The sequence below is a fragment of the Desmodus rotundus genome, chromosome 5 (genome assembly GCF_022682495.2).
Source record: "Desmodus rotundus isolate HL8 chromosome 5, HLdesRot8A.1, whole genome shotgun sequence".
Lineage (NCBI taxonomy): Eukaryota > Metazoa > Chordata > Mammalia > Chiroptera > Phyllostomidae > Desmodus > Desmodus rotundus.
Genome location: NC_071391.1, coordinates 5,970,767 through 5,981,553, shown reverse-complemented (window position 1 = coordinate 5,981,553; position 10,787 = coordinate 5,970,767). Strand labels below are relative to the sequence as shown.

Here is a 10,787-nt window from a genome sequence, read left to right as displayed (position 1 = left end):
TTGCATTTGCTCCCTCAGATCCAGGTTAAACTTTGACGAGGAAATGATTTCTAACCCTTACTCCACAGTCCCACCTGGTCACACTTTAATTCCAGTCACGATGACTTAAGTCTCCACTCCCAATTCATCTCCACGCCCCAATTCATCTTCTCCCGGTGATCCAGGGCCCCCTGCATCTCTGGGGAAATGCCAGTAGCTTCAGGGTCGCCCCACACAGCCTCAGATCCCAGGTACAGCCAATCACAGTGACCCCGACTGGGCGGAGCCCCAGAGGGCCCGGCCCGGAGTCACTGAAGCAGAGGGGCCCTTACTGCCCATCTGGAGATGCCCTTGCTGCCGCCAGGGAAGCAAACCCTTGCTGTGGACTCCTTGGCCCTCGGTCGGTGGGCGTGACGTGGGCACCTCCTTTGGTCCCCTGCGGAGCTCCATGGCCTTTTCAGAACTCCTGGACCAAGTGGGCAGCCTGGGCCGGTTCCAGGGTCTCCAGACAGTGGCCTTGGTGGTCCCCATCATGTGGATCACCACTCACAGCTTGGTGGACAACTTCTCAGGCGCTGTGCCCAGCCACCGCTGCTGGGCTCCCCTCCTGGACAACAGCACCGCCCAAGCCAGTGCCCCCGCGGCCCTGGGCCCTCAGGCCCTCCTGGCTGTGTCCATCCCACTGGGGCCCAACCATGGGCCTCACCAGTGTCGCCGCTTCCGCCACCCTCAGTGGCAGCTCCTGGACCCCAATGCCACGGCCACCAACTGGAGCGAGGCAGCCATGGAGCCCTGCGTAGACGGCTGGGTCTACGACCGCAGCATCTTCACCTCCACCATTGTGGACGAGGTAAGGGCCTCCCCAACACTCTTCCCACATCCTGGCACCTTAGAGGCCAAAGTCACTGCCCCGGGCTGGCAGGCCTCAGAATGGCCCAGTCTCAGGAGGCCTCCTCACTCACATGAGCTTCCAGCCACCCTACTGGCCACATCCCCCTATGGAGGTGTTGGTGGCAGGAAGCAGCCTACAAAGGCCCTGGCTGGTGGAACAGCAGGTGACACTGAGCGGGCGCCTGGGGCGGCCCTCCTGCCACCGTCAGCAGTGACTCGGGCAGCTCTCTCCCATGCAGGCCATTGCCCCACCTGTCACAGGGACTCAGGGAAGATTCGACAGATCCCCAGAGGTGATCCCACAATGGGTCATGGGACAAATCTGGGAACATGTGGAGGTGGCCCTTCCCAGCCAGCAGAAGGGGCTGTTTGTGAAGAACCAGAGGGAAGTGGGCAGAGGAACCAGCTCCGGCAAGGTGGGGGAGGGCAGGTGAGGTGAGAGGGCCTGACCCCCGACAGGAGGGCAAAAAGGAGCCATAGAAGGGCTTAGGAAATGGGTGACAGCCGTCACTGTCCCACAGGGCATAGCACTACAGCCCTAGAGGTCACCTGGCCAACCACCGACACCCAGCTCCCTGGTGCCTTCCCCTCTCGCTCCTCTGCCCCCTCTCACCTGGGCCTCCCTTACCTCCTGAGCTCAGCTCCCCCTCTCCTCTCCCACCAGTGGAACCTGGTGTGTGACTCCCAGGCCCTGAAGCCCATGGCCCAGTCCATCTTCCTGGCTGGGGTCCTGGTGGGAGCCTCCATGTTTGGCAGAGCCTCTGACAGGTGCGCACCGCCCGCCCCTTCCCATTCTGCAGGCCCCGTTGCCCTCTCAGCTCCTTTGCTCCTACGTGCCTGCGTGTGGGTCTCGCTCCTGCCCCCTCCAGCTGTGCAGTGAGCCGGCTTGGACCCTCTCTGGGCCTTGACTTCCCCGACTCTCCTCGGGGGTTGCAGAGGATCATGCTCTTATCATTCACTGCGGAAGCCTGCTCAGCCACGTGCCTGCCTCCAGCTGCTGCTTGGGTGCTGCTGCTGATGGAGAGCTCATTTCCTGCCAAGACCGCCTTCCTGCCCCCCTGTGCTCACGAGTCCTGGATGAAGAATGGGGTCATTTTCTCATCCCCCTTTGCTCAGTGTGCAAGCTCAGGGTGGGCTCTGGTGGTCCAGGCCCTGTGGCCAATGCCGTGGCTGGCTGCAGACCTGGCTCCTCCGGTGTGTGTGCCACAGGTTTGGGCGAAGGCTGGTGCTGACCTGGAGCTACTTCGATGTGGCCGTGTGGGGCACGGCAACGGCCTTTGCCCCCACCTTCCCTGTGTACTGCCTTTTCCGCTTCCTGGTGGCCGTGGGCTCTGCGGGCGTCATGATGAACACCGCCGTTCTCTGTAGGTCCCCCTGCCCTGGGGCCAAGGAGGGAAGGCTCCGGAAGGCTCAGGGATGACCTGAATGGCCTCCTTGCAGTGATGGAGTGGACGTCTGAGCAAGCCCGAACCTTGGCGATGACTTGCAATGCCCTGGGCTACAGCTTTGGCATGGTCCTGCTGGCCGCGGTGGCCTACGGTCTGCGTGACTGGACGCTGCTGCAGCTGGCCCTCTCTGTTCCCTTCTTCCTCTTCTTTGTGTACTCCTGGTGGGTGTCACCCCACGCCCCTGCCCGGCCTCTACCCAGGGGAATGGGCGACACTCCTCTGGGGGTGTAGGAGGTGAGGGGTGCAGGGCATGAGGGGGGCCACGGGAGCCTGGCACAGATGGCCGCCTCAGGCCCTCGATGGTCGCCCACTCCATCCAAGTGTCCAGGATGCATCTCCTTCATCTTCTCCTGCTCCCCAAGGGTGCTTTCCTCTCCTTTCTGCATCCTTCCCCCATTCCTTCCCATCACCCTCATGACCCCATCACCTCCGCCCTGCTCCCCCCTGCCTGACGTGGTGGGTGCCCAATGTGCCCACGGCTCTCCCTTCAAACACCGCTGACCCCCACTCCTGCCCCGCCTGCCCCAGCCACCAGCCTCCTGCTTCCAGCAGCCTGTGTGACCATCTCCGAGATTGTCGTCGCAGCACCAAAAAGTAACATCTCCTCGCCCACAACTCCCCAGGGCTCCCCAGGGACCCTGGCGTTGACTCGGCCCCCTCCCACCAGGTATTGGAGTTGGAGTGGCCATGGCCCGGCTCCTTCCTCTCCTCCCTCTCCCTCACCGCACCCCCCCACCCCCACCCCGGGTCCCACAGGACACTGGGTCTGGCCAACTCCACCTCTCCTGTGCACCTTGAATCCTCCCTTCAGTCCCCTGTTCTGCAAACTCCAAAGGACCTCAGGGTGCCAGTGGGTGTGAAGCAGGGGCCCCACCCTGCTGCTGCTCCTAGGCAAAGCATGTCCGGCTGGTGACCTGCAGGAGCAAAGCCTGGGGGTAGGAGCCAGGTGGGAGTGGTGGGCACCTCCGCACCTGGGCCAGTGGGGCAGACAGTGCGGGAGGTCTGGACTTGATGTCAAGGGTGTGGGAGCCAGGTTAGTGTTAGGGTCAGGGTCTTGCCATGGGGAGGGGGCACCAAATGACACCCAGGAGGTGGCTGCTGTTGTCTCAGCTTGGACAGCAGGGACAAAGGTGAGGCAAGGACCAGTGGAGTACAAGGGCTGCTAGGAGACAAGAACTGTTGACAACTAGGGGAAGGAGTGGGCTGGTGATGTGGGGACTAAAGACCCTGCTCCAGGCTTGAGCCCCAGGCAGGTAGGAAGCTCTTTGCAGGGAGGGGCACCAGGAGAGGAGCCAGCTCAGGCAGGAAGGTTCAGCCCTGGAGCTGATGGGGCTGGCTGGTGGGGGCAATGTGACCCGTGGGCAGTGCCCCACTGTGGAGCAAGGGCCCTGGCAGGCCCCTGGCCTGTAGAGGGCTGGCAGGACAGAGCTCCTGTATCACGGGGGTGCGGGAGCAACCATGCTGCACCCAGGCCCCCCCCAGGCCTGGCTCCCAGGAGAGGCAGGGGAAGGGCCATGGGGTCAGCAGCGAGGCAGGAACTGGAGAACAGGGATCCCCAACCTCAACCCAGTGGAGGGAGGAGGGAGAGAGGAGGGAGGAAAGACGGCTGCTGGGGAAGGAGGGTGGCTGAGTAGCTGTGGCCGCCATGTCACGGTGCCCTTCGCCGCCACCCACTGACCTTACCACGCTGAGCAGTGAGGCCACCCCCCTGGGCAGAGGGGGAAAGAGGGGCTGTGAGGCTTGTGTAGGCCTGACCCAGGGCCAACAGTGCAGCCAGGCCCTGGGGTCCATGGACAGTGACCCTCCACTCGTCCCCTGCCCCCGCCCCAGGTGGCTGGCAGAGTCGGCACGGTGGCTCCTCATCACAGGCAGGCTGGAGAAGGGCTTGCGGGAGCTACGGAGGGTGGCGGCCATCAACGGGAAGAGGGCAGTGCGGGACACGCTGACCAAGGAGGTGAGGCAGGGCAGAGCCTCCCCCGTGGGCTGGACCCTCACACCCTCCCCCTGACCCTGCACAGGGCCTCCGGGTGGCCCACCTAGGGCTCCAGGCCCCTAGGATAAGGGCTCTGAGAGAAGGGCTGCCTGGAGCCCCACTGCTGACAGTGCCCTCCCCCACCCCGAAGGTCTTGCTCTCCGCCCTGCAGGAGGAGCTCCGTGTGAGCCAGGCCCCCACAGGCCTAGCCACCCTGCTGCGCACACCCGGACTGGGCCTCCGCACCTGTGCCTCCACTCTGTGCTGGTAGATGTCCCTCAACCCTGACCTGTCCTGGGCCCCAGCTCAGCACTGGCAGCCAGGGAACTTGGAATCAGGGCTCTGGCTGGTCCCACTGGCCTGGGGCAGGGGGTTGGCACCCCAGGACAAGCCCTGAAGCACTGGCACCTCTATCAGTCAGGCAGGCCAGGCCAGGTGGGCTCAGGAGGCAGAGAGCCTGTGGAAGGGTAATAAGGAGGATCTGGACCACAGGCAGCGGGGAGAGCCAAACAGCCCAGGAGGCTGAGGAGGCAGTCGGAGAATGCACTCCCACCCCAGCTGGGAGAGCCCCCGAGCCCAGGAGTCAGGGCCATCCAGCAGAGACTGAAACCACTCAGACCCCAAGGGAGTGCAGGATGGAGCTGTGGAGGGGACACAGCCACTGCCAGGGAGCGCACCTAGGAGACTGAAGGAGGAATATGCCGGCTCCTCCCCCGGTCCCGCCTCTAGCCTCCCACCAGTGCCTCCCATTGGCCAATCCTAATGAGGAGGCAGCTTTGGCAAGGCATCCTGGGAAATGTAGTCTGCAGAGACCACCCTCTGCCATACAGAGCCAACAGGGGGAGGAGAGATAGGGTCTGAGGACCATCAAGCAATTGAACATTTCACTCCTCAGCCTAACTCCACCTGTCCCGCCCCCAGGTTTGCCTTTGGCTTCACCTTCTATGGCCTAGCCTTGGACCTGCAGGCGCTGGACAGCAACATCTTCCTGTTCCAGGTCCTCCTTGGCGTCCTTGACATGCCAGCCAAGATAGGTTTCCTGATGCTGCTGAGGTGTCTGGGCCGCCGCCCCATGCAGGCAGCATCCCTAGTGCTGGCGGGGCTCTGCATCCTGGCCAACATGCTGGTGCCCCACGGTGAGCAGGCAGGCCTGGGGCACAGTGCTGCCGCCAGACGCTCCCACCCCGGGAGGGGGTGGGTGCTGAGCCAGGACCTGTGACCCCCTTGCCCCCTCCTCAGAGGATGCTGGACCAGAACAGGGGCCCAGTTAGGAAGGAGGCTGCAGGGACACCTAGGAGAGATGGTGGTGGCCTGTCCTGGGCACTTGGAGCAGTGATGAAGTGGGGCAGGCAACATGATGACAATGTGGAGATAAAATAAGACCTCAGAGATAGATACTGGGGATAGGGCCAGCGTCAGGGAGGACTTCCGGGGTCTGGCTCTGGCTGTCTGCGTGGGGAGCAGATTGGGGGCATCAGAGAAAGTGTCTATGAGGTCACTTAGGTTATGGTGCCTGTGTGGGATCTGGGGACACCCAAGTGGTGACTCACAGACACTAAAAGGTCAGGGAGAACTTTCATCTAACCCTTTGCCCCGCCCATCCCTACTAACCCCATCTCTATTACAGAGATGAGGTACCTGCATTCAGCCCTAGCTCTGGTGGGGCTTGAGTGTATAGGCGTTGCCTTCATCTGCATCACCATCTACACTGGGGAGCTCTTCCCTACTGTGCTCAGGTGAGGCTGCGCCCGGGCCCAAGAAGGAGGCTGCCCTGGGCTGGGACGGCAAGGTGGGGTCATGACCCCAGACCTAGATGTCTGTGCCTCGTGCCTCTCTTCCCTGTGGTCTCAGGGCTGGCTGCCCATGTGTGTCCCGCCCAGCCTAATGCACTGGACGTCCCTGGGAAGAGTAGGGCTGACCAGAGTGAGAGGTCCAGGCCTTGAGTGGGCAGAGTGGCCCCTCACAGGTACACCCGTACCAACAGGATGACCGCAGTGGGCCTGGGCCAGGTCGGGGCCCGAGGGGGAGCCATCCTGGGGCCTCTGGTCCGGCTGCTGGGCGTACACCACCCCACACTGCCCCTGCTGGTGTACGGGGCCGTGCCGCTGCTGAGTGGCCTGACCGCGCTGCTGCTGCCCGAGACCCAGGGCCTGCCGCTGCCCGACACTATCCAAGACGTGCAGAACCAGTGAGTGGGCCCAGCTCCAGGACCAACATCTTCTCCCTCTAGAGAACCCCAGAATAGGGTGGCCTGGCCACCCACCCCCATCACTGGACAGAAGAAGAGGCCCAGAGAGGGATAGGATTGGCCGAGAGTCACACAGCCTGCTTTGAGAGAGTGGAGCCCAAGGGCTGGGTCTCCCAGCTGACAGTGTAGAGTGTGAATCCTGCTCTTCGTTCCACCATTGGAGGCCCTAATGGCCCAGCTACCCCCAGCTCCACCCTGGGAGAGGTCAAGGGGAAAAGACTGTAGCCCTGTGTAAGGCCGAGAGCCCAGGGCATGATGGCTGTTGCTGGGGGTCCTCACTGGCCCCATACTCTGTTACTAAAGCCGCTAGGCATCTGTCAATGCTGTCACTGCCCACTCGCCCTCCATCGTATGCTCAGGGAGCTCGGTCCTGGGCCCCTGAGAGCAGCAGTATCTCTGAGTCCTCAGGATGGATCAGGTCCGGGATCAGGGGGCACTGCACCTCGAGACCCAACCCCTTCCTGTCTTTCCCAAACAGGGCAGTAAAGAAGGCAACACCCCATGCCCGGGAGCATCCTGTCCTGAAATCCACGCGGTTTTAGTCTTCCCGTGCAAAGAACCTTGTATCCTCTGCGGAAGGCAGGCAAGAAAGGACTCGATTTCCAGAGGGCCCAGCCCTCCTCCCTCTTACTGTCTGAGGAGCCACCTTCAACACACGAAGGGAGAAGGATGATGTGGTGGGCAGGGGCCACCAAACCCTCACCCTTGCTCAAAGAGGAGCTACGCCCAGGCCCGGGGAGGGGCAGCCTGTGCACCCTGAGCTCCCCGCTCCTGCTGCCCCAGCTTGAGGCTGATCATCCCCCATGGTGATGACCTCCCCAGCTTCTCTCTGCAGCCCGAGGGCCATGCACAGGGGCTGGGATCTTGGCTCCTCAGGTTTACCCGCAAGGTGGCTCTGGACCCCTCACGCCTCTCCACACTCCAGCCACGCTGCGATCCTGTCTGTGTCCGTATCTTGTCCCTGGAACCCCCCTGCCACCTTCTCCACAGTCCCACTCAGCCTCCTAGACCCAGGCCCCTGTCCTCATTCCAGGGGCCCAGCCCGAGGGTAGAATGAAACCTGTACCCACAGCCAGGGCCACATGCCTGTCTCCCACCCCGCCACGTGGGAGCCCCCAGAGCCGGCAGAGGAACATCGGTGAGGGGAGAAAAGAGAGTGAATAAAGGGACAAAGGATTGGCCCTCACCGGCTATTTGGTCGGCCCAGCATCCGCCCAGGCACGGGCCCCTTGCTGGCGTGGCCAGCCTTCCTGCCCGGAGAGTCCACCTGAGCCACCACCCTTTCCAGCCCCTGTTGTGGGCCAGGCACCACGCTGTCAGCCTCTCACCACATTCCATCTTTTCCTGAATCACTCGAGGTAGACCTTGCCCTTTTTCACAGAGGGGAAACTGAGGCTCAGGGACACTGACTGCCCGTGACACACAGGTAGGAGGGGGCAGAATCAGGAATCAGGCCCTGGTCTGCAGGTCTCCAGAGCCCGTCTCTGAGGAGCCCTCAGACCTTATCATCCCTCTCAGAAAGAGCGAGGCCCCTGCGGGCTTCTGTCGCCTGCCTATGGCCAGCCCTCTGGGAAGACCCCCGGACTGAGGTTGTCCCAGTTGTCCCAGCCCATCCTAGACTCTCCATCTTTGCCTACTTCCCAGCTGAGCCCCAGATGTCTTTCCTACCCTTACTCAGCATTCCGGGGGCTCCAGGGTGTGCAGAAGCTTCCAGAAGGCAGAACCCAGGGCTGGTGAGAGATGGCTCCTCCTCTCCTCTGGGTTGTTCTCCGGCTCACCAAGTGGACGGAGGGGCCTCGCTCCCGGCCCTTCCAGGTGGCCACAGTCTTCCAGGACCCAGGGCTCTGCTTCTCTGGGGCTACTAGAGAGTGTCATCCCCATGGCAGAGTGGGCACCCTGTGAAGGGAGACGGGTCCCGCCTGGGTGGCAGCCGCAGGCCTGCATTATAGCTGGGTGCTGCCACCTCAATGGCGGGCTTTCGCCCGGGACACAGCCTCTCTCAGTGCCTGCCACAGGGGGCTCCTGGCCCCAGAAGCTGCTGGAGAATGAAGGAGCCGAGGGGACTGGGTGTGGGGAAGAAGACCCCACCAACTACCCCCCTGGTTTCTCCCTCCCATGGTGGTGGTGGCCTCAGGCAGTGAGGGCACAACTATGACTCAGGACCTGCTTTGCCCATTCCCCTGCCCCCAGCCAGGCCAGTAGTGCAGCCAGGAGGGTGCGTGCGGAGGGGCAGTGCTGGGCACCTCGGGCTCCATACCCACCTCCAGGAGGGGGGCATCCTGCCAGAGGAGCCCAGCACTGGCCATGCTGCTGTCCCTCCCCTGGGGGCTTGCAGGGCCAGGGCAGGTCTGCAAGGGCAAAGACTTCAGCCAGACTTCACTTCAAGCTTCTTCCCCACACCCTGTCCTTGGTGGCCTGAGGTGGGACCTCCTGACACGTTCCTGCAAGTACTGTCAAGGAGCAGAGCGCCTGGAGCTCCAGCCACTGCCAGGAGCTGTTGGCACTCCCCTGGGGGCCACTGCCAGGCCAGCCAGAACCCAAGGGCCCAGGTTAGGCCCAGCTAAGTTCAACATCGAATGCCTATGACAAAGGAGCTGAGACCGAGGGTACCATCTCTTACAGATGGGTAAACTGAGTCAATGGCAGGGTCCAGGAATCTTTCCTCTTACAACTAAGAGTTTGTAAGTCACTTTGAGTGACAGGAGCTCTCAGCCTCCTCATGCAGGAGAGGAGAACACCCCGTCCCACAGCCACACGGCTGTGAACAGGCTGGGTCTGTCCTTCCAACTCCTGCAGTGTCGCTCTGTCTGGCCCCTATTTCTGACAGACTGTTCGGGGCTATTCTAAAAATTTATTTCCTTCTTTTTAAAAAAAGATTTTATTTATTTTTAGAGAGGGGGAAAGGAGGGAGAAAGAGAAGGAGAGAAACATTAATGTGTGGTTGCCTCTCACATGCCCCATACTGGGGACCTGGCCCACAACCCAGGCACATGCCCTGACTGGGAACCCAGCTGGCGACCCTTTGGTTTGCAGGCGGTGCTCAATCCACTGAGCCACACCAGCCAGGGCTAGAAATTTCTTAAGTACGCATGTTCATTCCCTTCTTGACACCAAAGAACTACTGCCTGCCTGTTTTTATTTTCTTCGGCTTGTGGTGATAGGGAGAGAGGGTGGCAGCAGAGGATGCGGGGCAAGGCCATCGCCTGCACTGGGACAGGACAGTCCAGCAAGACTGCCCCAAGTCAGGGCTTCGGCCAGGCTTCCACAGGTGTTAGAGCTGACCTTGGGGGTGCCAACCTCAGGCTCCAAGACCGTGAGCAGTGAGGGAACGGGGGTACCAAAGCCCCCCCAGGGTGGCCGGTTTAGGAGGGCAAGGGGAGGACAAAACCATGGAAATCCACACCCTGGGCAACTGGGGGCGGACCACTCTGCTGTCTTTGATAGGACTCTGGGGGAGGACTCAAGGACCCCTGGGGCCATGCCCCATAGTGGGGAGGGTCCCAAGAGAAAAGCTTCATCTTAGGATGCAGGGAAGAAGGGGGAGATGAGCCAACCTGGGTGGGCTCCCGCAGGCATTGACCCCAAGGGCCTGGGAGGTATCTAAGGCTCGGGAACTGAGAAATGCCAGCAGAGCCACCTCAGATGGAAGCTCAGGAAGCCGAATCAGGCAGTGAGAGGTGATGGCACGAGAAAGCAGAGCCCAGAGGGGAGGTAAGCTCCCCTGAGGGGAAGGCAGAGGAAGTCAGTGTTCAGTGCGTGGGGACCCATCACCGCCACCAGGGAGATACAGACCCACCTGTACTCTGCTCTCCTGCGGGTGCCTGCACACTCGGGTCCTCACCTACGACCCCCACCTGTCGAGTCTCTGCTCCTTGTGACTGAGAGGCTTAACGAAACAGAGCCATTTCTCAGCTGGTCTGCTCCGGCGGGCTTGTTTAGTTTCTCCACGAAAGAGCAAACACCTGGGGATGAGGCTGCTTCCGTCTGCAGCCCTAGGACCTGTCCATGGTCAGCCAGAGTGGACAGGGTCCAGACCTCTAGAGATGCGAAAGGAGCAGAGACTCTGGAGTTATGTAGAACTGGGGTCAAATTTGGATGCAGCTGCTGATTCACCCACCTTGAGACCATGGACGAGCCATTGGTGCTCTTGCCACCCAGGTGTAACTCTGCCTCTCCCAAGAGCTGTGGCCACCACTAGGGGGCAACACGCTCCTCCTGCCTCTGGGGATTTGTCTCCATTCACAGAAGC

General features: G+C 61.8%; 1 protein-coding gene across 2 annotated transcripts; it reads left to right on the top strand.

The window, feature by feature from the left end:
- Positions 1 to 227: 227 nt before the first annotated feature.
- Positions 228 to 9,238, top strand: SLC22A12 (solute carrier family 22 member 12). Of its 2 annotated transcripts, XM_024574446.4 has the most exons (10): positions 230 to 829; positions 1,535 to 1,638; positions 2,080 to 2,234; positions 2,311 to 2,479; positions 4,149 to 4,272; positions 4,442 to 4,557; positions 5,212 to 5,426; positions 5,918 to 6,026; positions 6,275 to 6,478; positions 7,017 to 9,232. In XM_024574446.4, the coding sequence occupies exons 1-10, from the start codon at positions 428 to 430 to the stop codon at positions 7,078 to 7,080; spliced, it is 1,662 nt and encodes a 553-aa protein (XP_024430214.1). In that variant the 5' UTR covers positions 230 to 427; the 3' UTR covers positions 7,081 to 9,232. The 2 variants fall into 2 exon arrangements, with proteins under 2 accessions (XP_045039346.1, XP_024430214.1); XM_045183411.3 differs by lacking the exon at positions 6,275 to 6,478 and having other exon boundaries at positions 228 to 829; positions 7,017 to 9,238.
- The last annotated feature ends 1,549 nt before the right edge of the window (positions 9,239 to 10,787 follow it).

Bases quoted from the DNA above. Each gene is read 5' to 3' on its own strand.
- SLC22A12 (XM_024574446.4), top strand. From the start codon at position 428: ATGGCCTTTTCAGAACTCCTGGACCAAGTGGGCAGCCTGGGCCGGTTC. The intron at 830-1,534 runs GTAAGGGCCTCC...CTCTCCCACCAG, and splicing joins CCTCCACCATTGTGGACGAG to TGGAACCTGGTGTGTGACTC. The intron at 2,480-4,148 runs GTGGGTGTCACC...CCCCCGCCCCAG, and splicing joins CTCTTCTTTGTGTACTCCTG to GTGGCTGGCAGAGTCGGCAC.